Source organism: Schistocerca nitens, chromosome 2, assembly GCF_023898315.1.
Source record: "Schistocerca nitens isolate TAMUIC-IGC-003100 chromosome 2, iqSchNite1.1, whole genome shotgun sequence".
In the NCBI taxonomy this organism is placed as follows: domain Eukaryota; kingdom Metazoa; phylum Arthropoda; class Insecta; order Orthoptera; family Acrididae; genus Schistocerca; species Schistocerca nitens.
The window spans coordinates 910,527,685-910,552,799 of NC_064615.1; the positions used below are offsets into that span (position 1 = coordinate 910,527,685).

At 52.5% G+C, this 25,115-nt stretch overlaps 1 protein-coding gene and 40 non-coding genes across 41 annotated transcripts; all 41 read right to left on the reverse strand.

Moving 5' to 3' along the window:
• Nucleotides 1-42: 42 nt before the first annotated feature.
• Nucleotides 43-124, reverse strand: Trnal-aag (transfer RNA leucine (anticodon AAG)). Its single transcript has one exon. It is a non-coding gene; the product is annotated as a tRNA-Leu (tRNA).
• A 292-nt stretch (nt 125-416) lies between these two features.
• Nucleotides 417-488, reverse strand: Trnah-gug (transfer RNA histidin (anticodon GUG)). Its single transcript has one exon. It is a non-coding gene; the product is annotated as a tRNA-His (tRNA).
• A 331-nt stretch (nt 489-819) lies between these two features.
• Trnae-cuc (transfer RNA glutamic acid (anticodon CUC)) lies at nt 820-891 on the reverse strand. Its single transcript has one exon. It is a non-coding gene; the product is annotated as a tRNA-Glu (tRNA).
• Nucleotides 892-1,165: 274 nt separating this feature from the next.
• Nucleotides 1,166-1,247, reverse strand: Trnal-cag (transfer RNA leucine (anticodon CAG)). The gene has a single exon. It is a non-coding gene; the product is annotated as a tRNA-Leu (tRNA).
• Nucleotides 1,248-1,327: 80 nt separating this feature from the next.
• Trnal-cag (transfer RNA leucine (anticodon CAG)) lies at nt 1,328-1,409 on the reverse strand. The gene has a single exon. It is a non-coding gene; the product is annotated as a tRNA-Leu (tRNA).
• An 80-nt stretch (nt 1,410-1,489) lies between these two features.
• On the reverse strand, nt 1,490-1,571 carry Trnal-aag (transfer RNA leucine (anticodon AAG)). The gene has a single exon. It is a non-coding gene; the product is annotated as a tRNA-Leu (tRNA).
• A 292-nt stretch (nt 1,572-1,863) lies between these two features.
• Nucleotides 1,864-1,935, reverse strand: Trnah-gug (transfer RNA histidin (anticodon GUG)). The gene has a single exon. It is a non-coding gene; the product is annotated as a tRNA-His (tRNA).
• A 331-nt stretch (nt 1,936-2,266) lies between these two features.
• Nucleotides 2,267-2,338, reverse strand: Trnae-cuc (transfer RNA glutamic acid (anticodon CUC)). The gene has a single exon. It is a non-coding gene; the product is annotated as a tRNA-Glu (tRNA).
• A 274-nt stretch (nt 2,339-2,612) lies between these two features.
• On the reverse strand, nt 2,613-2,694 carry Trnal-cag (transfer RNA leucine (anticodon CAG)). The gene has a single exon. It is a non-coding gene; the product is annotated as a tRNA-Leu (tRNA).
• Nucleotides 2,695-2,774: 80 nt separating this feature from the next.
• Trnal-cag (transfer RNA leucine (anticodon CAG)) lies at nt 2,775-2,856 on the reverse strand. Its single transcript has one exon. It is a non-coding gene; the product is annotated as a tRNA-Leu (tRNA).
• An 80-nt stretch (nt 2,857-2,936) lies between these two features.
• On the reverse strand, nt 2,937-3,018 carry Trnal-aag (transfer RNA leucine (anticodon AAG)). The gene has a single exon. It is a non-coding gene; the product is annotated as a tRNA-Leu (tRNA).
• Nucleotides 3,019-3,310: 292 nt separating this feature from the next.
• Trnah-gug (transfer RNA histidin (anticodon GUG)) lies at nt 3,311-3,382 on the reverse strand. The gene has a single exon. It is a non-coding gene; the product is annotated as a tRNA-His (tRNA).
• Nucleotides 3,383-3,713: 331 nt separating this feature from the next.
• Nucleotides 3,714-3,785, reverse strand: Trnae-cuc (transfer RNA glutamic acid (anticodon CUC)). Its single transcript has one exon. It is a non-coding gene; the product is annotated as a tRNA-Glu (tRNA).
• Nucleotides 3,786-4,059: 274 nt separating this feature from the next.
• Nucleotides 4,060-4,141, reverse strand: Trnal-cag (transfer RNA leucine (anticodon CAG)). Its single transcript has one exon. It is a non-coding gene; the product is annotated as a tRNA-Leu (tRNA).
• An 80-nt stretch (nt 4,142-4,221) lies between these two features.
• On the reverse strand, nt 4,222-4,303 carry Trnal-cag (transfer RNA leucine (anticodon CAG)). Its single transcript has one exon. It is a non-coding gene; the product is annotated as a tRNA-Leu (tRNA).
• Nucleotides 4,304-9,924: 5,621 nt separating this feature from the next.
• On the reverse strand, nt 9,925-24,329 carry LOC126235441 (translation initiation factor IF-2-like). Its single transcript, XM_049944163.1, has 2 exons — nt 24,081-24,329; nt 9,925-10,950 (listed from the first exon to the last, which is right to left on the reverse strand). Exons 1-2 carry the CDS (start codon nt 24,327-24,329, stop codon nt 9,925-9,927), a joined length of 1,275 nt encoding a protein of 424 aa, XP_049800120.1.
• Trnah-gug (transfer RNA histidin (anticodon GUG)) lies at nt 11,990-12,061 on the reverse strand. Its single transcript has one exon. It is a non-coding gene; the product is annotated as a tRNA-His (tRNA).
• Trnae-cuc (transfer RNA glutamic acid (anticodon CUC)) lies at nt 12,393-12,464 on the reverse strand. Its single transcript has one exon. It is a non-coding gene; the product is annotated as a tRNA-Glu (tRNA).
• On the reverse strand, nt 12,739-12,820 carry Trnal-cag (transfer RNA leucine (anticodon CAG)). The gene has a single exon. It is a non-coding gene; the product is annotated as a tRNA-Leu (tRNA).
• Nucleotides 12,901-12,982, reverse strand: Trnal-cag (transfer RNA leucine (anticodon CAG)). The gene has a single exon. It is a non-coding gene; the product is annotated as a tRNA-Leu (tRNA).
• On the reverse strand, nt 13,063-13,144 carry Trnal-aag (transfer RNA leucine (anticodon AAG)). Its single transcript has one exon. It is a non-coding gene; the product is annotated as a tRNA-Leu (tRNA).
• On the reverse strand, nt 13,437-13,508 carry Trnah-gug (transfer RNA histidin (anticodon GUG)). The gene has a single exon. It is a non-coding gene; the product is annotated as a tRNA-His (tRNA).
• Nucleotides 13,851-13,922, reverse strand: Trnae-cuc (transfer RNA glutamic acid (anticodon CUC)). The gene has a single exon. It is a non-coding gene; the product is annotated as a tRNA-Glu (tRNA).
• Nucleotides 14,197-14,278, reverse strand: Trnal-cag (transfer RNA leucine (anticodon CAG)). The gene has a single exon. It is a non-coding gene; the product is annotated as a tRNA-Leu (tRNA).
• Trnal-cag (transfer RNA leucine (anticodon CAG)) lies at nt 14,359-14,440 on the reverse strand. Its single transcript has one exon. It is a non-coding gene; the product is annotated as a tRNA-Leu (tRNA).
• Nucleotides 14,521-14,602, reverse strand: Trnal-aag (transfer RNA leucine (anticodon AAG)). The gene has a single exon. It is a non-coding gene; the product is annotated as a tRNA-Leu (tRNA).
• Trnah-gug (transfer RNA histidin (anticodon GUG)) lies at nt 14,895-14,966 on the reverse strand. The gene has a single exon. It is a non-coding gene; the product is annotated as a tRNA-His (tRNA).
• Nucleotides 15,309-15,380, reverse strand: Trnae-cuc (transfer RNA glutamic acid (anticodon CUC)). Its single transcript has one exon. It is a non-coding gene; the product is annotated as a tRNA-Glu (tRNA).
• Nucleotides 15,655-15,736, reverse strand: Trnal-cag (transfer RNA leucine (anticodon CAG)). Its single transcript has one exon. It is a non-coding gene; the product is annotated as a tRNA-Leu (tRNA).
• Nucleotides 15,817-15,898, reverse strand: Trnal-aag (transfer RNA leucine (anticodon AAG)). The gene has a single exon. It is a non-coding gene; the product is annotated as a tRNA-Leu (tRNA).
• Nucleotides 16,191-16,262, reverse strand: Trnah-gug (transfer RNA histidin (anticodon GUG)). Its single transcript has one exon. It is a non-coding gene; the product is annotated as a tRNA-His (tRNA).
• Trnae-cuc (transfer RNA glutamic acid (anticodon CUC)) lies at nt 16,594-16,665 on the reverse strand. The gene has a single exon. It is a non-coding gene; the product is annotated as a tRNA-Glu (tRNA).
• Trnal-cag (transfer RNA leucine (anticodon CAG)) lies at nt 16,940-17,021 on the reverse strand. The gene has a single exon. It is a non-coding gene; the product is annotated as a tRNA-Leu (tRNA).
• Nucleotides 17,102-17,183, reverse strand: Trnal-aag (transfer RNA leucine (anticodon AAG)). Its single transcript has one exon. It is a non-coding gene; the product is annotated as a tRNA-Leu (tRNA).
• On the reverse strand, nt 17,476-17,547 carry Trnah-gug (transfer RNA histidin (anticodon GUG)). The gene has a single exon. It is a non-coding gene; the product is annotated as a tRNA-His (tRNA).
• Nucleotides 17,879-17,950, reverse strand: Trnae-cuc (transfer RNA glutamic acid (anticodon CUC)). The gene has a single exon. It is a non-coding gene; the product is annotated as a tRNA-Glu (tRNA).
• Trnal-cag (transfer RNA leucine (anticodon CAG)) lies at nt 18,225-18,306 on the reverse strand. Its single transcript has one exon. It is a non-coding gene; the product is annotated as a tRNA-Leu (tRNA).
• Trnal-cag (transfer RNA leucine (anticodon CAG)) lies at nt 18,387-18,468 on the reverse strand. The gene has a single exon. It is a non-coding gene; the product is annotated as a tRNA-Leu (tRNA).
• Nucleotides 18,549-18,630, reverse strand: Trnal-aag (transfer RNA leucine (anticodon AAG)). The gene has a single exon. It is a non-coding gene; the product is annotated as a tRNA-Leu (tRNA).
• Nucleotides 18,923-18,994, reverse strand: Trnah-gug (transfer RNA histidin (anticodon GUG)). The gene has a single exon. It is a non-coding gene; the product is annotated as a tRNA-His (tRNA).
• Trnae-cuc (transfer RNA glutamic acid (anticodon CUC)) lies at nt 19,326-19,397 on the reverse strand. Its single transcript has one exon. It is a non-coding gene; the product is annotated as a tRNA-Glu (tRNA).
• Nucleotides 24,330-25,115: the final 786 nt, after the last annotated feature.

A 25,115-nucleotide genomic window follows, 5' to 3' on the forward strand; every position in this document is an offset into this window, starting at 1 on the left:
ACGAGAACACAGCGCAATGGCACAAAAACGAGAAGTAAAAATTGGCAGCGGTGGGATTCGAACCCACGCCTCCGAAGAGACTGGTGCCTTAAACCAGCGCCTTAGACCGCTCGGCCACGCTACCTGCGCCAGCGTTCCCCGCGTCTCTAGAAAACAGTGCACGACACAGTTTCCTGTTGTGCTGCGACTCGCTGCTCATGCATCGCACCTCAAACAACTGCCCCTTTCGACTATAGATTTAACCTCTCAGGCAGCTACCCACGCCCTGGGGCGGCCGAATTTCTTGTTGCTGATAATGAAATGGTAGTGCAACCTGCGGCGTGCGGAACATGAGTGTAAAGTGATGAGAGCATTGTGATTTCAAACACTGGGTGACGATCATGATTGCAGCAACAGCAAGGCAAAACCTTCAAAATTGCCGTGACCAGGATTCGAACCTGGGTTTTTGCGGCCACAACGCAATGTCCTAACCACTAGACGATCACGGCCGCGGAGGCGCCCGGGGAAGCAGTTCTCGCGACTGCACCCGCCCGGTACACAGCAAAGCTCAGCCCACTGCGTCAGACGCGATCTCCATTATATGTATACGGGCAAACGAAACGTGCCTGCGCTGTTAGGACACTAACCAGAGTGGGTAGCTGCATTCATCTCCCTGGCAGTGTCTTGCAGTCCTCCAAGTCTGTTGACCACAGGTGGACAGGTGTCGCATCTCTCTCGCCGTCACTTGTGGCCGTCATTCATACTTAACGTGCTTTTCTGCAAGCGTCAGTCGAGCAAAGTCGGGACAAGTCGCCTAAGAGGAGCAACAAAATGGTGGATTTCCGGTACCGGGAATCGAACCCGGGCCTCCTGGGTGAGAGCCAGGTATCCTAGCCACTAGACGACACCGGATAACGACACACGCACTCCTCCAACAAACACGGTGAGCGTCCACCCGCTACTTGACGACAACTGCAAAAATTAACGCTTCCACTTCGTAGAACGGCATGCTCTGGACGTATCTCGTGGAGACGAACGCCAGCAATCATGAGACCAAACTGCGCCGGTGAATCCTGTTGTTACACCGCGCACTGTGCTACGACAGTTTAAGAGAGCGACGCTCACGCTTTGCTGCGCTATTTCCTTCGCGGGAAATCAGTGCTCCTGTTTTCGAGACAGAAAACGTTGGCAGCGGTGGGATTCGAACCCACGCCTCCGAAGAGACTGGTGCCTGAAACCAGCGCCTTAGACCGCTCGGCCACGCTACCTACGCGACGCGGCCGCCGCAGGAGCTGCGTTCTACCCCACGAGAACACAGCGCAATGGCACAAAAACGAGAAGTAAAAATTGGCAGCGGTGGGATTCGAACCCACGCCTCCGAAGAGACTGGTGCCTGAAACCAGCGCCTTAGACCGCTCGGCCACGCTACCTACGCGACGCGGCCGCCGCAGGAGCTGCGTTCTACCCCACGAGAACACAGCGCAATGGCACAAAAACGAGAAGTAAAAATTGGCAGCGGTGGGATTCGAACCCACGCCTCCGAAGAGACTGGTGCCTTAAACCAGCGCCTTAGACCGCTCGGCCACGCTACCTGCGCCAGCGTTCCCCGCGTCTCTAGAAAACAGTGCACGACACAGTTTCCTGTTGTGCTGCGACTCGCTGCTCATGCATCGCACCTCAAACAACTGCCCCTTTCGACTATAGATTTAACCTCTCAGGCAGCTACCCACGCCCTGGGGCGGCCGAATTTCTTGTTGCTGATAATGAAATGGTAGTGCAACCTGCGGCGTGCGGAACATGAGTGTAAAGTGATGAGAGCATTGTGATTTCAAACACTGGGTGACGATCATGATTGCAGCAACAGCAAGGCAAAACCTTCAAAATTGCCGTGACCAGGATTCGAACCTGGGTTTTTGCGGCCACAACGCAATGTCCTAACCACTAGACGATCACGGCCGCGGAGGCGCCCGGGGAAGCAGTTCTCGCGACTGCACCCGCCCGGTACACAGCAAAGCTCAGCCCACTGCGTCAGACGCGATCTCCATTATATGTATACGGGCAAACGAAACGTGCCTGCGCTGTTAGGACACTAACCAGAGTGGGTAGCTGCATTCATCTCCCTGGCAGTGTCTTGCAGTCCTCCAAGTCTGTTGACCACAGGTGGACAGGTGTCGCATCTCTCTCGCCGTCACTTGTGGCCGTCATTCATACTTAACGTGCTTTTCTGCAAGCGTCAGTCGAGCAAAGTCGGGACAAGTCGCCTAAGAGGAGCAACAAAATGGTGGATTTCCGGTACCGGGAATCGAACCCGGGCCTCCTGGGTGAGAGCCAGGTATCCTAGCCACTAGACGACACCGGATAACGACACACGCACTCCTCCAACAAACACGGTGAGCGTCCACCCGCTACTTGACGACAACTGCAAAAATTAACGCTTCCACTTCGTAGAACGGCATGCTCTGGACGTATCTCGTGGAGACGAACGCCAGCAATCATGAGACCAAACTGCGCCGGTGAATCCTGTTGTTACACCGCGCACTGTGCTACGACAGTTTAAGAGAGCGACGCTCACGCTTTGCTGCGCTATTTCCTTCGCGGGAAATCAGTGCTCCTGTTTTCGAGACAGAAAACGTTGGCAGCGGTGGGATTCGAACCCACGCCTCCGAAGAGACTGGTGCCTGAAACCAGCGCCTTAGACCGCTCGGCCACGCTACCTACGCGACGCGGCCGCCGCAGGAGCTGCGTTCTACCCCACGAGAACACAGCGCAATGGCACAAAAACGAGAAGTAAAAATTGGCAGCGGTGGGATTCGAACCCACGCCTCCGAAGAGACTGGTGCCTGAAACCAGCGCCTTAGACCGCTCGGCCACGCTACCTACGCGACGCGGCCGCCGCAGGAGCTGCGTTCTACCCCACGAGAACACAGCGCAATGGCACAAAAACGAGAAGTAAAAATTGGCAGCGGTGGGATTCGAACCCACGCCTCCGAAGAGACTGGTGCCTTAAACCAGCGCCTTAGACCGCTCGGCCACGCTACCTGCGCCAGCGTTCCCCGCGTCTCTAGAAAACAGTGCACGACACAGTTTCCTGTTGTGCTGCGACTCGCTGCTCATGCATCGCACCTCAAACAACTGCCCCTTTCGACTATAGATTTAACCTCTCAGGCAGCTACCCACGCCCTGGGGCGGCCGAATTTCTTGTTGCTGATAATGAAATGGTAGTGCAACCTGCGGCGTGCGGAACATGAGTGTAAAGTGATGAGAGCATTGTGATTTCAAACACTGGGTGACGATCATGATTGCAGCAACAGCAAGGCAAAACCTTCAAAATTGCCGTGACCAGGATTCGAACCTGGGTTTTTGCGGCCACAACGCAATGTCCTAACCACTAGACGATCACGGCCGCGGAGGCGCCCGGGGAAGCAGTTCTTGCGACTGCACCCGCCCGGTACACAGCAAAGCTCAGCCCACTGCGTCAGACGCGATCTCCATTATATGTATACGGGCAAACGAAACGTGCCTGCGCTGTTAGGACACTAACCAGAGTGGGTAGCTGCATTCATCTCCCTGGCAGTGTCTTGCAGTCCTCCAAGTCTGTTGACCACAGGTGGACAGGTGTCGCATCTCTCTCGCCGTCACTTGTGGCCGTCATTCATACTTAACGTGCTTTTCTGCAAGCGTCAGTCGAGCAAAGTCGGGACAAGTCGCCTAAGAGGAGCAACAAAATGGTGGATTTCCGGTACCGGGAATCGAACCCGGGCCTCCTGGGTGAGAGCCAGGTATCCTAGCCACTAGACGACACCGGATAACGACACACGCACTCCTCCAACAAACACGGTGAGCGTCCACCCGCTACTTGACGACAACTGCAAAAATTAACGCTTCCACTTCGTAGAACGGCATGCTCTGGACGTATCTCGTGGAGACGAACGCCAGCAATCATGAGACCAAACTGCGCCGGTGAATCCTGTTGTTACACCGCGCACTGTGCTACGACAGTTTAAGAGAGCGACGCTCACGCTTTGCTGCGCTATTTCCTTCGCGGGAAATCAGTGCTCCTGTTTTCGAGACAGAAAACGTTGGCAGCGGTGGGATTCGAACCCACGCCTCCGAAGAGACTGGTGCCTGAAACCAGCGCCTTAGACCGCTCGGCCACGCTACCTACGCGACGCGGCCGCCGCAGGAGCTGCGTTCTACCCCACGAGAACACAGCGCAATGGCACAAAAACGAGAAGTAAAAATTGGCAGCGGTGGGATTCGAACCCACGCCTCCGAAGAGACTGGTGCCTGAAACCAGCGCCTTAGACCGCTCGGCCACGCTACCTACGCGACGCGGCCGCCGCAGGAGCTGCGTTCTACCCCACGAGAACACAGCGCAATGGCACAAAAACGAGAAGTAAAAATTGGCAGCTTTTTTTTTTTTTTTTTTTTTTTTTTTTTCTACGGCTTGCTGCGCTGTTCCCTTCGCGGGTAATCATTGCTGCTGCTTTCGAGACAGAAAACATTGGCAGCTTTTTTTTTTTTTTTTTTTTTTTGCGCTCTCCAAATAACGCCTTCGTCGGCGAGCTTCTCAGCTATAGTAAGTGCTGGTGCCAGATATAACGGAATCGAAAACGAACGTTGACGAAAGAAAGTAGCAAAGTAAGCCTCCTTCCTGTGAGGCATTCCTTGTGAGAAGGGTAAACAAACACGTATGCAGCTCCACGGAAAGCAGAGTAGTTACATGAAGGCTCCGTGAAGTGCGAAAACAAAAAGTGTATATATATATATAGACATAGAACCGGCTGGAAGAAGTCAAAGAAAAGTCCAGTCAGCGCACAAAGCAAAATGCCGGCCAGCAATGCAAAAAAAATCATGAAACACGGACGTACATCGTGAAGAACCGAGTAACGGTGAGCACGCCGAAAAACGACAAAGAAATGGAAAGAAGCCAATGCAAGAAGGAAAAACACACCAGGAATCCTGACCAAAGTAAAATTCAAGGAAACACAACGAAATGTCCACAAAAAAAAAGGGGGGGGGGACACTTTCACGCAACGCCTCTCCTTGGCATCACGATCCCATACCAACACATGGTAGAGTGGGAAACAAGAAGAAAATAAAGAAAGCTAAACAAAATATCCCCGCATATGACCATATACGAGGCATTTCCCAAGGGAGAAACGTCTCCCGTTTACGTTATATTTATCGTTACTGGTACTAAATAGACATTCAACACAAGGCGAGGGCACGTTCAATCACGTCATAAATTTAAGCAGGAAAATGTAAATTTAATTAAGTCGACATCGGGAATAGAGAATAAGCATGTGCCAAGGCGACATGCAAAAAATTCGCAAAAGTCAGAGCATAATCACGTCGAACACGGGACTGGCCATGTTCAGCCCATAAGTACGTGAGAAAATCCAGTCGGTCAGTCAGTTTAAGACAAAACAAAGAGTGGATGGTATGACCGAGTAACCAGATGGTGGCGTTGCGCTTGGTGGTCGGGAACGCCTTACACTGGGGTACCATCGCATCTGCCACTGTCACCTGCGCTAGAGACACCCTGTTTATGAGACGCACCATATCCCTAGCAGTGTCCCACACAGCACGGAACCGACGGCACACAAAACGATGTTCAACGCTGTCCACTTCATGACACTCTTCACAGGCGGGGGATGGACTTAGATGAATAGAGTGCAATTTAGCATTCGTGGGAATAGTACCATTAACGACCTTATACCACGTCGCTCGAACGTGGGCAGGGAGGACGGGTGTGGCGATGTTTCGCCAAACTGTTCGCCAGTCAGTGTGCGGCAGGCGGTACTCCCACTTGTTCCGGGCCGGTGATCCCCGCAGAGCACGGATAATGTCGCCGACACGACCTCCGCTGGAGCCACCATACGCAAGATAGCTGTTGTTAAAATAAAAACGGCGCACGTAATTCAGCGCAAAGGGTATGTGGCTGACAGAGACTGGAGCAACCACGGAAGGTGGACGGTATTGAGTGAACAACATGACCGTGGCACTGCTGGTGCCCTTCTCTAACACGGCCGTAGTCCGTTTGAGGAGGAGTGCCGCGCATTTGGCGGAAAAATCCACCAGACCGAGTCCCCCTTCGGCTGGATTTAAGGTGCAGGTGGCTAAGGAAACTTTGAAAATGTCCCCTTTCCAAAGGAGCCAGTAGACGGCCTGTTTAATAGCGCGGTCTAAGAGCTTAGGTACGGGGAGAACTTGTGCTAGATACCACGCTCGAGCTAGGATGGTAGAATTAATAAGCTGCACCTTATCGTATAGCGCCAAATGCCGGGCCGCATGAATTTTAACGACCGCCCTAATTTTGTGTAAGATGGGACGCCAATTCAGGGCCTCCATGCGCTGAGGATTATCAGATAAAATAACCCCCAGGACCCTGTGCTGCTGCACAACACGGAACCAATGTCGACGCACATGACTCATCCGTGGGGTTAGGGGAAGCAAAACCGTCTTGTGAACATTCACAATGGCCCCCGTCGCCGTTTCAAATTGCCGGAGAACCGAGTACAGGGTATCTACATCTGCCGGCCGACCCAAGAACACTCCAAGATCGTCGGCATAAGCCCGGCAAGTAAGGCGATCGGCCCCAAGTTGGATCCCCGGACACTCATTGCAGATGGACCGCAGCAGCGGGTCGAGCGCCAAAGCGTAAAGTGTCATCGACAATGGGCAACCCTGCCTGACCGAGCGAGTCAGACGTATAGGTGGACTGAGGGACCCATTGACGATGACACTCGACGTGGCATTACGCAAAAAACCCTGAACCGTGTTGGTAAACTTATGGCCAAACCCCATGGCAACCATCACACGCCGTAAATAGGCATGGCCAACCCTGTCAAAAGCATTCTGGAAATCGACCAACATAATCGCTGCCGACCGAACCCTGGTGCCGCGTACAAAACCGATACAGTCTCGATAGGCCAGAACTGCATCAAAAATATTCCTGTCACGCACAGCACACGTCTGATGTTCACAGAGAACGCGCGGCATGACTTGCCGCAGTCTGTGCGCGACGCACCTCGCCATGATCTTATAATCCGCGTTCAACAAGGTGATCGGTCGGACAGTATGTATAGTCGGCGTCGCAGTCGATTTAGGAAGGAGCGTGATGCATCCCGCTGCAAATACCTGTGGTAGAGGAGCGCCAGTAAGAATTTCATTGGCGATAGCAGTTAAAGTATCGCGGAAAAGGGGAAAAAACTGCAAATAAAATTCAGCGGGTATGCCGTCAATGCCGGGAGATTTACCCCGAGGACTGCGCTGGACAGCTTCATGCAAGTCGTCGGACGTAAAAGCCTCATTAAGATGGACACGGTCTGTGCGACTTAAAACATTAGGGACCCCCTGTAAAATACGACGCAGCGCAGCGGGATCGACATCAACATCTTGAAAAAGTGACTCAAAATGTGCGTGGATTTCATTCGCAATCGTCACCCTGTCGGAGGTTTTTATTCCATCCTGAGTGACCCACGCAGTAAAGGCCAATCGTTCGCGCATCTTCCGCTCTCTATTGAGATGATATATAGAGAGCGGCTCCCCGTCCACGGCGCCCACAGGCTGGCTCCGAGTAACCGGCCCTCTGCTCTTCCGCCGCAGATCGGTCAAAAGTTCGGCCTGAAATTGTTTTAAAACGGGAAGAAGATGCGGCTGGCCCGTAACTTGTCGGGCGAGGTCCTTTAAACAGCTCTGATAAAAGTGTGACGTCGAGCGACGCCAGTGCGCTGCGTCGCGACTAAAATTTATTAAAAAGGTCCGAACTGCTGGTTTGGCAGCGCCAACCCACCACTCGAGGACGCTACTATCACCGGGTTTAGTCTGTAAAAGTTTGTGCCACATAGTAGTAAAGGACTGCTGAAAATAGGAGTCGGCTAACAGGCTGCTGTTAAACTTCCACAGATTTTTGCGATAGGAAGGCCTAGAAAGTGGAAGAGAGAGGTCACAAATATAGCTGCAGTGATCTGAAAAAATAACCGGCCTGACCTCAGATCGAGTCACCGGGGCTGCTAGTGACGATGACACATAAATCCGATCGAGCCGGCTATGTCCCGTTGGATAAAAATAGGTATACTCCGTTTCAACCGGGTGGAGCATTCGCCACGTGTCCTTAAGATTAAAACTCTTGATGAGCGTGTGTAGTTCCTGACACTTGTTGGGGCGCGGCTCCTGGTCGCGATCATCAGTGACCGCATTAAAGTCACCGCCTAAAATTAAATGAGCGGAGTTCCGGTGCAAAACCTCACACAACTCCTGACCATAAAAGAGCCGCCGCGCCGCGTAGTCGCTGCCGGAAGGAGCGTAAACATTAACAAATACGACGCCTTCAATAGTGCACGCAATAGCGCGGCCAGTAGGTAGACACTCAATATTCGTGACACTGAGGCCGGGACAGACTAATATAGCAGTACCGGTGACGTCATCAGACACCACATTATCCACAATAACGTAGTCACACAGATCGGTCAGAAGCATCAGAGCCTCACGTGTCACTTCTTGCAAAAAGGCGACATGGCAACGGGTTTCACATAAAAGAGTATTTAAAGCAAGGACCTTATGCGGACTACGCATTTTGTTAACATTTACCGTAAGAATATGCCACCGACGCGTGTCAGGAACCATACACAACGCAAGGAACAACAAATGCAGTATTCACAAGAAGCGAAGCAGTAGCGCCGCGAAGGTAACGCGAATTGTGGACAAGATCGGCAAAAATGACATACCGACAGGTGGCAGGTAGCATACGCAGAATACACACGAAAGAAGTGTCCACAATAAGGGTCACAACGGCGCCACCAAGCAAAGCAACATGTGAATAGGAACGGCGAAAATGATCCACTGCAGGCTACCGAACTCCAGGCATAGCGAAAACAGCAACAATGAAGCACAGACAGAAAGCACAGACAAGAAGAGGTGCCCCGGCACAGCGAGGACGACGCAGTCGAGCGACAGGATCGGTAAAAAACAAACCGCCGACGCCGGACACAAAGCAAATCACAGGCATAAAGTGGCACAGCAAAAGGTCATGTGCGCTACCAAACGATGCATGAAATCGACAACAACGGTAAAAGTCATCCCCAACAGGTGCAGACAGGAGACATAGGTAGAATAATAAATGATACTGACAGAGTAAAAGTACATGTACGCCGCCAATACGATTCCATGCATGTCGTCGGCACGAGTGATGAGACATTGCCTCCGACGGGGGGCACACAACAGACACAGACAAAGACAAGAGATAATAACAATAATTATTAAAAGAAAAGAAACGGGCACAACTGCGGAAGCAACGGTGTCACAAGGAGTAGACACTCGGCTACACAACGACTAAAGTTCCACCCGCGTACAACATATACCAGACACATTTAAAGACGAATAAAAAAGTTCGCACAAATGTGCATGCACATGTGCCGCCAAACGACGCAAGGAAGTGGCAGGCACAGTGAAACATGTCCGCAACGGATGTCACTCATCAGACGCGAGAAAAAAAATTTGCGCACAACAAAAGCAGCACATGCACCGTTAAGACAGCGCATGATAGTGAGAGTAACGGGGAAACACACAGGCAATGCGTGGCAGACCCCAGACACAAACGAAATTACACAACTTGTTAAAAATAATGTGCACATCGTGAAAAACACCCGTGCATCCGTAATGATTCAAGGGAAAGGCAAGAACGACTAATTGTGCCTCCGAACGAGCGGCGGAAACCCGACACATGTAGAAATACCAGACATAGTTAAAATACGTAACAAATAAAAGTACACAAAGATGGGTGCAGTGGCGCTGCCAAAACTCCACTCGGGAGCGACAATAAAGGTTAAAACGCGCAACAGACCAGTGTCACACAACACAGACGAGGAAACGTCACAAAAACATTGTGAGACTTAAACAACGATGAAAGCATGCACGCTGCCAAGCAATGAGAAAGTCACGTCACGTACCGGGGCCAGTCCCGTGTTCCACCTCCACTTCCGCCGCCCAGTCACACTTTTCACTAGAAAATACGGGGGGCGGAACCACGTCCGTGCCCATACTAACAGCGGCACCGGAAGGAGCCGCCGTGGCAGGTCCAGCGCCGGCGGCAGAATCAGATCCAGAATCCTGTGAGGGCGGCCGGATGCGACGGCAATGTGAGTCGTCCGATTTGCGTTTGCCTGCCAAATGTGCAGGCGACACGCTCGAAACAACGTCCATCGCCATATCGCTTGCCACGACAGGTTCCGTTTGAGTAAGCAGAACCTTAAGCTGACGAACTTTCTCGTCCCGCTTGGATTCCGCGGAACTCACGGACGCCGCAGGCTGACTGCAAGCGGCAGGCCGCTGCCGACGGCGATCGGAAGCCGACGCCTGCCGCGAGTCAACAACTGCGCGCTGCGAGGCCCGTTGTAACTTTTTCTGTTTAGAGGTGGACTTGTATGGTGGGACGCAAGTCACCACCGGGGACGGCGTACGCGCCTTACGAGAAGAAACACCCGAAATGCTAGCGCTGCGAATGCGAGTCACGTTCTCAGCCCTCTCAGTCGGCCGTTCCCTACGCGGTTTGGGTTCCGCGGGGGCGTCAAGACGCTCCTCACGGTCAACAACAACGGTGGCAGCATCGGACACATTCTTAGGTACAACAGAGGGAGCAGCCTCGGGAACAGGTTCCGATACGGACAGCGTTACAGCTGCCGGTACGGGGTCAGACACAATCGGTAGCCCAAGTTCATCAACAGCCGGCGGAGCAGGCACGGGGGCCGCTACTTGCACAGGCACAGAAAGCACAGGCAACGCCGGGGAGCCATCAGCAACAAGAACGGGAGGTGTAACGTCCATATCAACAACGTCGTCTACAATTTCAGGAACAGACACACGACTAGCACGTGCGGGGGAGGCGCCAAGCGCGACCGCCGCCCACGTCACCTCGTCCTGACCGTCTGTCCGTGGTAGTTGCACAGGGCGACTACGTTTCGGACAGTCCTGTCGAAAATGTCCGGTACCATTACAAAAAGAACAGGTCGCCGGCTGGCCGCTATAAGTTATAAAGGCCCGATGGCCAGCAACAACAACAAAGGACGGTATATGCTGTCGGACAATCATGCGGACACTACGAACACCATTCTCAACATCATAATAGTAAGCGGACGACCATTTCTCTTTTACAACCGAAAGCACTGTACCGTACGGAAGTAAGCTACGAGAAATAGTTTCGTTTCTCACTTCGAATGGCAAGTTAAACACGCGTACAGTACGGATACCATAACCCGCGTTCGACAGCACAACATCACTAATAGTACCGTCAAGGTGCTTAATTTTACGGACACCACCATTAACATTGACTAAAGTGTCACACATATCAGAAGAGGACAATTTAAGAAACAACGAATTAAGGAACGCGTCAAGTTGAACGCCGAGGACTACACTTTTCGGCAATTGCAGGTCGTTTTTAATCCACTGGTGAATTTCGAAAGCCGTAGGCCTACGCACGGATCTATCAAACGCGCACTGAATATTATTCTGACGATTTTCTGAATTATCGAGATCCATGGTACTCACAAAAAGATGAAATCACAGAAGAAACAGCGACGCGAAGCACACACCGCCGACCGCGATCCGCAGGTAAACACAGCCCGGCACGCCGCAGCGAGCGCGCGATGTGTTCGGGCCCACGGCTCCGAAGAGACTGGTGCCTTAAACCAGCGCCTTAGACCGCTCGGCCACGCTACCTGCGCCAGCGTTCCCCGCGTCTCTAGAAAACAGTGCACGACACAGTTTCCTGTTGTGCTGCGACTCGCTGCTCATGCATCGCACCTCAAACAACTGCCCCTTTCGACTATAGATTTAACCTCTCAGGCAGCTACCCACGCCCTGGGGCGGCCGAATTTCTTGTTGCTGATAATGAAATGGTAGTGCAACCTGCGGCGTGCGGAACATGAGTGTAAAGTGATGAGAGCATTGTGATTTCAAACACTGGGTGACGATCATGATTGCAGCAACAGCAAGGCAAAACCTTCAAAATTGCCGTGACCAGGATTCGAACCTGGGTTTTTGCGGCCACAACGCAATGTCCTAACCACTAGACGATCACGGCCGCGGAGGCGCCCGGGGAAGCAGTTCTCGCGACTGCACCCGCCCGGTACACAGCAAAGCTCAGCCCACTGCGTCAGACGCGATCTCCATTATATGTATACGGGCAAACGAAACGTGCCTGCGCTGTTAGGACACTAACCAGAGTGGGTAGCTGCATTCATCTCCCTGGCAGTGTCTTGCAGTCCTCCAAGTCTGTTGACCACAGGTGGACAGGTGTCGCATCTCTCTCGCCGTCACTTGTGGCCGTCATTCATACTTAACGTGCTTTTCTGCAAGCGTCAGTCGAGCAAAGTCGGGACAAGTCGCCTAAGAGGAGCAACAAAATGGTGGATTTCCGGTACCGGGAATCGAACCCGGGCCTCCTGGGTGAGAGCCAGGTATCCTAGCCACTAGACGACACCGGATAACGACACACGCACTCCTCCAACAAACACGGTGAGCGTCCACCCGCTACTTGACGACAACTGCAAAAATTAACGCTTCCACTTCGTAGAACGGCATGCTCTGGACGTATCTCGTGGAGACGAACGCCAGCAATCATGAGACCAAACTGCGCCGGTGAATCCTGTTGTTACACCGCGCACTGTGCTACGACAGTTTAAGAGAGCGACGCTCACGCTTTGCTGCGCTATTTCCTTCGCGGGAAATCAGTGCTCCTGTTTTCGAGACAGAAAACGTTGGCAGCGGTGGGATTCGAACCCACGCCTCCGAAGAGACTGGTGCCTGAAACCAGCGCCTTAGACCGCTCGGCCACGCTACCTACGCGACGCGGCCGCCGCAGGAGCTGCGTTCTACCCCACGAGAACACAGCGCAATGGCACAAAAACGAGAAGTAAAAATTGGCAGCGGTGGGATTCGAACCCACGCCTCCGAAGAGACTGGTGCCTGAAACCAGCGCCTTAGACCGCTCGGCCACGCTACCTACGCGACGCGGCCGCCGCAGGAGCTGCGTTCTACCCCACGAGAACACAGCGCAATGGCACAAAAACGAGAAGTAAAAATTGGCAGCGGTGGGATTCGAACCCACGCCTCCGAAGAGACTGGTGCCTTAAACCAGCGCCTTAGACCGCTCGGCCACGCTACCTGCGCCAGCGTTCCCCGCGTCTCTAGAAAACAGTGCACGACACAGTTTCCTGTTGTGCTGCGACTCGCTGCTCATGCATCGCACCTCAAACAACTGCCCCTTTCGACTATATATTTAACCTCTCAGGCAGCTACCCACGCCCTGGGGCGGCCGAATTTCTTGTTGCTGATAATGAAATGGTAGTGCAACCTGCGGCGTGCGGAACATGAGTGTAAAGTGATGAGAGCATTGTGATTTCAAACACTGGGTGACGATCATGATTGCAGCAACAGCAAGGCAAAACCTTCAAAATTGCCGTGACCAGGATTCGAACCTGGGTTTTTGCGGCCACAACGCAATGTCCTAACCACTAGACGATCACGGCCGCGGAGGCGCCCGGGGAAGCAGTTCTCGCGACTGCACCCGCCCGGTACACAGCAAAGCTCAGCCCACTGCGTCAGACGCGATCTCCATTATATGTATACGGGCAAACGAAACGTGCCTGCGCTGTTAGGACACTAACCAGAGTGGGTAGCTGCATTCATCTCCCTGGCAGTGTCTTGCAGTCCTCCAAGTCTGTTGACCACAGGTGGACAGGTGTCGCATCTCTCTCGCCGTCACTTGTGGCCGTCATTCATACTTAACGTGCTTTTCTGCAAGCGTCAGCGTAGCGTCAGTCGAGCAAAGTCGGGACAAGTCGCCTAAGAGGAGCAACAAAATGGTGGATTTCCGGTACCGGGAATCGAACCCGGGCCTCCTGGGTGAGAGCCAGGTATCCTAGCCACTAGACGACACCGGATAACGACACACGCACTCCTCCAACAAACACGGTGAGCGTCCACCCGCTACTTGACGACAACTGCAAAAATTAACGCTTCCACTTCGTAGAACGGCATGCTCTGGACGTATCTCGTGGAGACGAACGCCAGCAATCATGAGACCAAACTGCGCCGGTGAATCCTGTTGTTACACCGCGCACTGTGCTACGACAGTTTAAGAGAGCGACGCTCACGCTTTGCTGCGCTATTTCCTTCGCGGGAAATCAGTGCTCCTGTTTTCGAGACAGAAAACGTTGGCAGCGGTGGGATTCGAACCCACGCCTCCGAAGAGACTGGTGCCTGAAACCAGCGCCTTAGACCGCTCGGCCACGCTACCTACGCGCCGCGGCCGCCGCAGGAGCTGCGTTCTACCCCACGAGAACACAGCGCAATGGCACAAAAACGAGAAGTAAAAATTGGCAGCGGTGGGATTCGAACCCACGCCTCCGAAGAGACTGGTGCCTGAAACCAGCGCCTTAGACCGCTCGGCCACGCTACCTACGCGACGCGGCCGCCGCAGGAGCTGCGTTCTACCCCACGAGAACACAGCGCAATGGCACAAAAACGAGAAGTAAAAATTGGCAGCGGTGGGATTCGAACCCACGCCTCCGAAGAGACTGGTGCCTTAAACCAGCGCCTTAGACCGCTCGGCCACGCTACCTGCGCCAGCGTTCCCCGCGTCTCTAGAAAACAGTGCACGACACAGTTTCCTGTTGTGCTGCGACTCGCTGCTCATGCATCGCACCTCAAACAACTGCCCCTTTCGACTATATATTTAACCTCTCAGGCAGCTACCCACGCCCTGGGGCGGCCGAATTTCTTGTTGCTGATAATGAAATGGTAGTGCAACCTGCGGCGTGCGGAACATGAGTGTAAAGTGATGAGAGCATTGTGATTTCAAACACTGGGTGACGATCATGATTGCAGCAACAGCAAGGCAAAACCTTCAAAATTGCCGTGACCAGGATTCGAACCTGGGTTTTTGCGGCCACAACGCAATGTCCTAACCACTAGACGATCACGGCCGCGGAGGCGCCCGGGGAAGCAGTTCTCGCGACTGCACCCGCCCGGTACACAGCAAAGCTCAGCCCACTGCGTCAGACGCGATCTCCATTATATGTATACGGGCAAACGAAACGTGCCTGCGCTGTTAGGACACTAACCAGAGTGGGTAGCTGCATTCATCTCCCTGGCAGTGTCTTGCAGTCCTCCAAGTCTGTTGACCACAGGTGGACAGGTGTCGCATCTCTCTCGCCGTCACTTGTGGCCGTCATTCATACTTAACGTGCTTTTCTGCAAGCGTCAGCGTAGCGTCAGTCGAGCAAAGTCGGGACAAGTCGCCTAAGAGGAGCAACAAAATGGTGGATTTCCGGTACCGGGAATCGAACCCGGGCCTCCTGGGTGAGAGCCAGGTATCCTAGCCACTAGACGACACCGGATAACGACACACGCACTCCTCCAACAAACACGGTGAGCGTCCACCCGCTACTTGACGACAACTGCAAAAATTAACGCTTCCACTTCGTAGAACGGCATGCTCTGGACGTATCTCGTGGAGACGAACGCCAGCAATCATGAGACCAAACTGCGCCGGTGAATCCTGTTGTTACACCGCGCACTGTGCTACGACAGTTTAAGAGAGCGACGCTCACGCTTTGCTGCGCTATTTCCTTCGCGGGAAATCAGTGCTCCTGTTTTCGAGACAGAAAACGTTGGCAGCGGTGGGATTCGAACCCACGCCTCCGAAGAGACTGGTGCCTGAAACCAGCGCCTTAGACCGCTCGGCCACGCTACCTACGCGCCGCGGCCGCCGCAGGAGCTGCGTTCTACCCCACGAGAACACAGCGCAATGGCACAAAAACGAGAAGTAAAAATTGGCAGCGGTGGGATTCGAACCCACGCCTCCGAAGAGACTGGTGCCTTAAACCAGCGCCTTAGACCGCTCGGCCACGCTACCTGCGCCAGCGTTCCCCGCGTCTCTAGAAAACAGTGCACGACACAGTTTCCTGTTGTGCTGCGACTCGCTGCTCATGCATCGCACCTCAAACAACTGCCCCTTTCGACTATAGATTTAACCTCTCAGGCAGCTACCCACGCCCTGGGGCGGCCGAATTTCTTGTTGCTGATAATGAAATGGTAGTGCAACCTGCGGCGTGCGGAACATGAGTGTAAAGTGATGAGAGCATTGTGATTTCAAACACTGGGTGACGATCATGATTGCAGCAACAGCAAGGCAAAACCTTCAAAATTGCCGTGACCAGGATTCGAACCTGGGTTTTTGCGGCCACAACGCAATGTCCTAACCACTAGACGATCACGGCCGCGGAGGCGCCCGGGGAAGCAGTTCTCGCGACTGCACCCGCCCGGTACACAGCAAAGCTCAGCCCACTGCGTCAGACGCGATCTCCATTATATGTATACGGGCAAACGAAACGTGCCTGCGCTGTTAGGACACTAACCAGAGTGGGTAGCTGCATTCATCTCCCTGGCAGTGTCTTGCAGTCCTCCAAGTCTGTTGACCACAGGTGGACAGGTGTCGCATCTCTCTCGCCGTCACTTGTGGCCGTCATTCATACTTAACGTGCTTTTCTGCAAGCGTCAGTCGAGCAAAGTCGGGACAAGTCGCCTAAGAGGAGCAACAAAATGGTGGATTTCCGGTACCGGGAATCGAACCCGGGCCTCCTGGGTGAGAGCCAGGTATCCTAGCCACTAGACGACACCGGATAACGACACACGCACTCCTCCAACAAACACGGTGAGCGTCCACCCGCTACTTGACGACAACTGCAAAAATTAACGCTTCCACTTCGTAGAACGGCATGCTCTGGACGTATCTCGTGGAGACGAACGCCAGCAATCATGAGACCAAACTGCGCCGGTGAATCCTGTTGTTACACCGCGCACTGTGCTACGACAGTTTAAGAGAGCGACGCTCACGCTTTGCTGCGCTATTTCCTTCGCGGGAAATCAGTGCTCCTGTTTTCGAGACAGAAAACGTTGGCAGCGGTGGGATTCGAACCCACGCCTCCGAAGAGACTGGTGCCTGAAACCAGCGCCTTAGACCGCTCGGCCACGCTACCTACGCGACGCGGCCGCCGCAGGAGCTGCGTTCGACCCCACGAGAACACAGCGCAATGGCACAAAAACGAGAAGTAAAAATTGGCAGCGGTGGGATTCGAACCCACGCCTCCGAAGAGACTGGTGCCTTAAACCAGCGCCTTAGACCGCTCGGCCACGCTACCTGCGCCAGCGTTCCCCGCGTCTCTAGAAAACAGTGCACGACACAGTTTCCTGTTGTGCTGCGACTCGCTGCTCATGCATCGCACCTCAAACAACTGCCCCTTTCGACTATAGATTTAACCTCTCAGGCAGCTACCCACGCCCTGGGGCGGCCGAATTTCTTGTTGCTGATAATGAAATGGTAGTGCAACCTGCGGCGTGCGGAACATGAGTGTAAAGTGATGAGAGCATTGTGATTTCAAACACTGGGTGACGATCATGATTGCAGCAACAGCAAGGCAAAACCTTCAAAATTGCCGTGACCAGGATTCGAACCTGGGTTTTTGCGGCCACAACGCAATGTCCTAACCACTAGACGATCACGGCCGCGGAGGCGCCCGGGGAAGCAGTTCTCGCGACTGCACCCGCCCGGTACACAGCAAAGCTCAGCCCACTGCGTCAGACGCGATCTCCATTATATGTATACGGGCAAACGAAACGTGCCTGCGCTGTTAGGACACTAACCAGAGTGGGTAGCTGCATTCATCTCCCTGGCAGTGTCTTGCAGTCCTCCAAGTCTGTTGACCACAGGTGGACAGGTGTCGCATCTCTCTCGCCGTCACTTGTGGCCGTCATTCATACTTAACGTGCTTTTCTGCAAGCGTCAGTCGAGCAAAGTCGGGACAAGTCGCCTAAGAGGAGCAACAAAATGGTGGATTTCCGGTACCGGGAATCGAACCCGGGCCTCCTGGGTGAGAGCCAGGTATCCTAGCCACTAGACGACACCGGATAACGACACACGCACTCCTCCAACAAACACGGTGAGCGTCCACCCGCTACTTGACGACAACTGCAAAAATTAACGCTTCCACTTCGTAGAACGGCATGCTCTGGACGTATCTCGTGGAGACGAACGCCAGCAATCATGAGACCAAACTGCGCCGGTGAATCCTGTTGTTACACCGCGCACTGTGCTACGACAGTTTAAGAGAGCGACGCTCACGCTTTGCTGCGCTATTTCCTTCGCGGGAAATCAGTGCTCCTGTTTTCGAGACAGAAAACGTTGGCAGCGGTGGGATTCGAACCCACGCCTCCGAAGAGACTGGTGCCTGAAACCAGCGCCTTAGACCGCTCGGCCACGCTACCTACGCGACGCGGCCGCCGCAGGAGCTGCGTTCTACCCCACGAGAACACAGCGCAATGGCACAAAAACGAGAAGTAAAAATTGGCAGCGGTGGGATTCGAACCCACGCCTCCGAAGAGACTGGTGCCTGAAACCAGCGCCTTAGACCGCTCGGCCACGCTACCTACGCGACGCGGCCGCCGCAGGAGCTGCGTTCTACCCCACGAGAACACAGCGCAATGGCACAAAAACGAGAAGTAAAAATTGGCAGCGGTGGGATTCGAACCCACGCCTCCGAAGAGACTGGTGCCTTAAACCAGCGCCTTAGACCGCTCGGCCACGCTACCTGCGCCAGCGTTCCCCGCGTCTCTAGAAAACAGTGCACGACACAGTTTCCTGTTGTGCTGCGACTCGCTGCTCATGCATCGCACCTCAAACAACTGCCCCTTTCGACTATAGATTTAACCTCTCAGGCAGCTACCCACGCCCTGGGGCGGCCGAATTTCTTGTTGCTGATAATGAAATGGTAGTGCAACCTGCGGCGTGCGGAACATGAGTGTAAAGTGATGAGAGCATTGTGATTTCAAACACTGGGTGACGATCATGATTGCAGCAACAGCAAGGCAAAACCTTCAAAATTGCCGTGACCAGGATTCGAACCTGGGTTTTTGCGGCCACAACGCAATGTCCTAACCACTAGACGATCACGGCCGCGGAGGCGCCCGGGGAAGCAGTTCTCGCGACTGCACCCGCCCGGTACACAGCAAAGCTCAGCCCACTGCGTCAGACGCGATCTCCATTATATGTATACGGGCAAACGAAACGTGCCTGCGCTGTTAGGACACTAACCAGAGTGGGTAGCTGCATTCATCTCCCTGGCAGTGTCTTGCAGTCCTCCAAGTCTGTTGACCACAGGTGGACAGGTGTCGCATCTCTCTCGCCGTCACTTGTGGCCGTCATTCATACTTAACGTGCTTTTCTGCAAGCGTCAGTCGAGCAAAGTCGGGACAAGTCGCCTAAGAGGAGCAACAAAATGGTGGATTTCCGGTACCGGGAATCGAACCCGGGCCTCCTGGGTGAGAGCCAGGTATCCTAGCCACTAGACGACACCGGATAACGACACACGCACTCCTCCAACAAACACGGTGAGCGTCCACCCGCTACTTGACGACAACTGCAAAAATTAACGCTTCCACTTCGTAGAACGGCATGCTCTGGACGTATCTCGTGGAGACGAACGCCAGCAATCATGAGACCAAACTGCGCCGGTGAATCCTGTTGTTACACCGCGCACTGTGCTACGACAGTTTAAGAGAGCGACGCTCACGCTTTGCTGCGCTATTTCCTTCGCGGGAAATCAGTGCTCCTGTTTTCGAGACAGAAAACGTTGGCAGCTTTTTTTTTTTTTTTTTTTTTATTTTTTTTTTTTTGTTTTTTTTTTTTTTTTTTTTTTTTTTTTTTTTTTTTTTTTTTTTTTTTTTTTACGGGCCTCCCAACTCCCCTTATAGCCCGGCCTTGCGCTCTCCATAAGTGCCGTCTTTGGCGAGCTTCGGTGGCTGTACAAGTGGTTGATGTAGCTCCCCCGATGACAATGAACGTGAGTGTTCCCCCGTTGATCCAGATATTCCTGCGTAAGAGCAAGTAGTACTCCCGGATGGTCCAATACGTGAAAACATACATGCGAAATGAAAATAAAGAATGCCTTCCAAAGTAATGCAACGGAATGTATTGATATGCAGCAAACAGCACACATACAAGAAAAAAAGGAAAAAAAAGGAACTTCCCTAGAGATACTAGTAAAAAGAAACAAGGACCTGAACTTCAAAGGAAAGTAATTCTGCCCGTGGGACATTGAAAGCCATATCTGGAAAGCACCACATCAACCAACTTGAAACTGAAAAACGCCGATTGACCACCTCGGTCATTGCCACACAGCAGGAAAAGAAAAAAAAACGGATGAAAAGACACAAAGAGAGCACATAAAAAGGAACAATTAGTTAGACAAGGCACAGACCAACAGGAAACTGCATAAGAGTACACAAAGGACAATGCTGCAAGAGAGGTCCATGCCACTAAATAAAATAATGGAAAGCAAAAAGCGTCCACCGCTATAAGAAAAAATAAATAAATAAATAAACAATAGAACATCGGCCACTCGATGATTAATCGAAAGGATAACGGAGAACTACAAAAGCATCAAGGTGCGCACGACAGTAAATTTCGTCGAGCAAACACATACACAACATGACGGAGACATACAATTCAATATATTTCGTTACGGTACGTTCCTGTCTAGATCTGTTCACGTCATGGACGGGACAGGGAAACTATATATAAGGAATGAATCATAGTCAAGAATAATTCAAACTCGTGTTGAATACATGAGATAGAGCAGCATTCAAAAAATTGGAAAAAATCTCGTGATAAGGCGCACGAACGCGTTCGGTATTATGTTCAGTCCAAAGGTAAGTAAGGAAGTCCAGTTTATCAGTCAATCCGAGAGAAAACATAGAATGAATGGTGTGTCCAATAATCCAAATCGTGGCATTACGTTTGGCGACAGGGTAAGCCTTACACTGCGGCACTATGGCGTCGATCGCGGTCACATGATGCGTAGCCAGTCTGTTAATCAAGCGTATCATATCACGTGCAGTGTCCCAAACAACGCTAAATTTGCGACACACAAAGCGATGTTCAAGAGTGTCCTCTTCAGCGCACATTTCACAAGCACTGGATTGGATAAGATGAATGGACTGTAATTTTGAGTTCGTCGAAATTGTACGGTTCACTAATTTGTACCACGTCGCACGTACTGCCGCCGGGACAACCTTAGACGCAATATTTTTCCACACGGTAGTCCAGTCGTACTGCGGCAGCCGTCGTTCCCATTTATTCTTCAATGGAGTCCCGCGAAGTGCTCGTATGATATCACTGACCGTGCGCCCACTGACATCGCTGCTAACAACGTAACTACCATAAAGGTAGAAGTGGCGCACATAATTTACCGAATAAGGAATATCAGAAACAAAAACTGGAGCAGCCACCGAATGTGGTCGATATTTGGCAAACAGAACCGCCGTCACACTACGAGGCCCTTTTTCAACCACCACAGCAGTCCTTCGAAAGAACAACGCCGCACACTTTGCGTGGAGATCAACCAAACCCAGCCCCCCCTCCATCACGCCCAAAGTGCACGTGTCCATGGACACCTTAAAAATATTACCTTTCCACAACAGCCAGTAGACTGCGTGTTTGATGGCACGTTCAAGTTTCTTCGGCAGTGGCAGAATCTGGGCCAAGTACCACGCTTTGGCAAGTACACAGGTATTGATGAGGAAAACTTTTTCGCCAAGCGCCAGATTCCTGACAGCGTGAATTTTCGCCAGCGCACGAATCTGATGAAGCGTTGTGCGCCAGTTTAGCGCCGCCATCCGTTGGATGTCGTCCGTCAGGACAATGCCCAGAACTTTGTATTGCTGTTTAATACAGTACCAGTGACGGTGGACAGCACGCATGCGCGGCGTGAGGGGGAGTAGAGCCGTCTTAGTAGTACTTACGACCGCCCCAGTCGCTGTCTCAAACTGTTTCAGAGCACTGTACAGCCTATCGATGTCACCCGGCTGTTCAATAAACACCCCCAAATCATCAGCATAGGCTTTACAGATTAGGTGCTCGTCACCCACTCTGATGCCCCGACACGCGTGGCAAATGGAACGAAGGAGAGGGTCTAAAGCTAAGGCATACAGCCCCATCGATAGAGGGCAGCCCTGACGCACAGAACGCCTGATTTGTACCGTATCACTGAGGCGGCCATTAATGCTAACGCGTGACGTGGCATTGCGCAAAAAATTTTGAATCAGCCTTGTAAACTTCAGCCCGAAACCCATCCTGGTCATGACTTTCTGTAAATAAAAATGACTGATGCGATCAAATGCATTTTTAAAATCTACCAATAAAATCCCAGCAGTCCGCACCCTGGCGCTTTTGACATATCCTATACAGTCTCTATATGCCAAAATAGCATCGAAGATATTCCGATCTCTTACCGCGCACGTCTGATTTTCACTGAGGACTTTCGGCAGAACTTGCTTCATCCTAATTGCGACACACCGTGCCACAATTTTGTAATCCGAGTTTAACAGAGTTATAGGACGGACATTGTCAATGCTCGGCACAGCTGTGGTTTTCGGAACGAGGGCAATACAGCCCTCTTCAAATTCTGCCGGTATATCAATGCCGTTTTGAATGTCATTGGCAACTGCAAGTAGAGTATCACTCAGAACATTAAAAAACTTGAGATAAAATTCTACCGGTATCCCATCTACACCGGGAGATTTCCCCCGCGGACTACCGTGAACAGCCTCTCTTAGTTCATCAAGAGTAAAGGTTGCGTTAAGATGAGCCCTATCGGTGCGGCCCAAAACATTTGGCGTCTGTTGCAACAGCCTCCGCATCGCGCCAGGAATCACAGCGACATCGTTGAAAAGAGACGCAAAGTGCTCAGTAATTTCCCGTTCAATTTTGCCCGCGTCAGAGGTTTTTGTACCGTCACGTGTGATCCAAGCATCAATGCGTAACTTCGCGCGCCTCCGTCTCTCCCTATTTAGATGGTACACAGATAAGGCCTCCCCGTCCACGACACCCACCGGCTGACTGCGAATAACCGGGCCGTCACATTGCCGCCTCAGCTCGTGGAACAGTTTGGCCTGAAACTGCTTGAGAGTAGGAAGAAGTTCGGGCTGGGCTGTAACTCGCTGGGCGAGATCACGCAGACAACTCTGATAAAAACGCGCTGTCTCACGACGCCAATGTGCAGCTTCGCGGCTAAAATTAATTAAAAATACCCGTATAGCCGGCTTAGCAACCTTCACCCACCACTCAAGAGTGCTGCGTGCTGCAGGCTTGGCCTGCAAAACGCTTCGCCACATGACGGTAAACTGTCGATTAAAATGTACATCACGTAAAAGGCTACAGTTAAACTTCCACAACGTCTTCCGACGAGGAATACGGGGAAGAGATAAAATGAGTCGACATACATAACCACAGTGATCAGAAAAAAGAACTGGATGAACTTCTGCCTCTAAAACATTAGTTACAAGCGGGGACGACACATAAATCCTGTCAAGACGACTATGGCCCGTGGGATAAAAATAGGTAAACTCCGTTGCGTGAGGGTGGATCACACGCCACGTATCTCGGAGCCGGAGTCCATCAACGAGAGCAGAAAGACCCGGACACCTATTGGGTCTAGGCTCCTGGTCCCTGTCGTCTATAACAGCATTAAAATCTCCCCCAACAACTAAGTTGTCCCGATTACGGTGAAGAAAATAACAGAAGTCCTGAGAGTAAAATCTGTTCCTTTCAGGCGTGCTACCAGAAGGGGCATAAACATTAACAAAAACAAAACCATTAACAGTACACGCAATAGCACGCCCATCCGGCAAACAGTCAATACCTTGTACGTCATGACCAGAACGGACTAAAATCACCGTGCCTGTTCCTTCCAATGACACTACGTTATCAATAACAATAAAATCTGTAAAAGTAGCAAAAAACGACAAGGCGTCACGCGTAACCTCTTGTAGAAATGCGATATGACAATTATTGGCACGTAAAAAAGCGTGCAGGGCGGACACCTTGTACTGACTACGCATTTTGTTTACATTGACAGTAACAACGTTCCACCGACGTGGATCAGACGCCATACGGAGATAAAAAAACACAAAGGATACAAACAGATAACAGGAAAACCTGCATCACAAGTTAAAATGTGTGTCGCAGAATAAACAGGTTATACACGGGTTGAAGTCCCGTCATCCGGGTCCTCCACATCCGCCGACCAATCCAGCCGGTCACAGGGAGGAGGGGGCGTGGGCACACTTGCAAACTCCATAGGCGCGTCTGCTGGAGATCTGGACACCTCCGTGGGGGAGGAAGCTAAGGAAGGTTTCGACCCAGGGTCACGCACAGACGTATGAGTGCGCCGAGGGTGCGGGTCGCCAGATTTCCGTTTAACAGGCATTGGAGCAGACGGCACAGCGTCCATGGCCAAGTCAACGTCCGTTTCGGAACCCTGCGTGCTCAAAATATCTTTAAGCCGGCGAACAGCCACGTCACGCTTACTGTCGGCAGGGGTGGTTTTCTTTGCCGGCTGACTGCGAGAAATGTGTCGTTGCTGGCCACGGCCCGACGCCGACGCCGGCCGGGACGCAACGTCAACAGGCTGCGGGGTCCGCTGCGAACCTTGCTGTGTCGGTTGGGACTGGGATGGCACGACGGCCCGACGGACCGGAGACGGGCTGCGAAACCGTCCGGAAAAGAAACCTGATTCCAATCGACCAGAAGTACTGGCACAGCGCAAACGTTGAGGGTTGCAACTGCCGGCAGTGTTCCGCTCGCGTCGCGATTTGGGGGCCTCTGGAAACGAAAAAAACTCGAGGCGGTGGCCAGTAACATGGTCGGAAGGAGCCACACTCGCGGACGCAGCACGCGTGGGGAACACAGGGGCGGGGTCGGATCGTGACAGCGGCACATCGTCCGCGACCGAGTCCGATACTGCCACAGAGCTAACTGAGGTAGCGGATTCTACGACTGATGGCGTCTCAACAGCCAGAGCAGACAATGAATCCGTACGTAACGCAGCGGCATCGACGAGGGTAGATTCTGTGAATGGCACACGTTCAGGAACGGGTGCTGACACAGTGTGTGGCGCGCTAACGGAAACGTCCTGCGACGCAGTCACATTTTCCGAAAGAGAACTAACAGTCACTTCCGACACCACGCTATGTAATGGCAAAGAGGGTGAGGTGTCCATGTCAGTAGCGTCCGCCGG

Coding starts and splice junctions, on each gene's coding strand:
- LOC126235441 (XM_049944163.1), bottom strand. CDS start 24,329: ATGGACGCTGTGCCGTCTGCTCCAATGCCTGTTAAACGGAAATCTGGC. Junction 10,951..24,080: donor ATGACGGGACTTCAACCCGT/GTATAACCTGTT, acceptor CATTTTCGACAG/GACTGTCCGAAACGTAGTCG.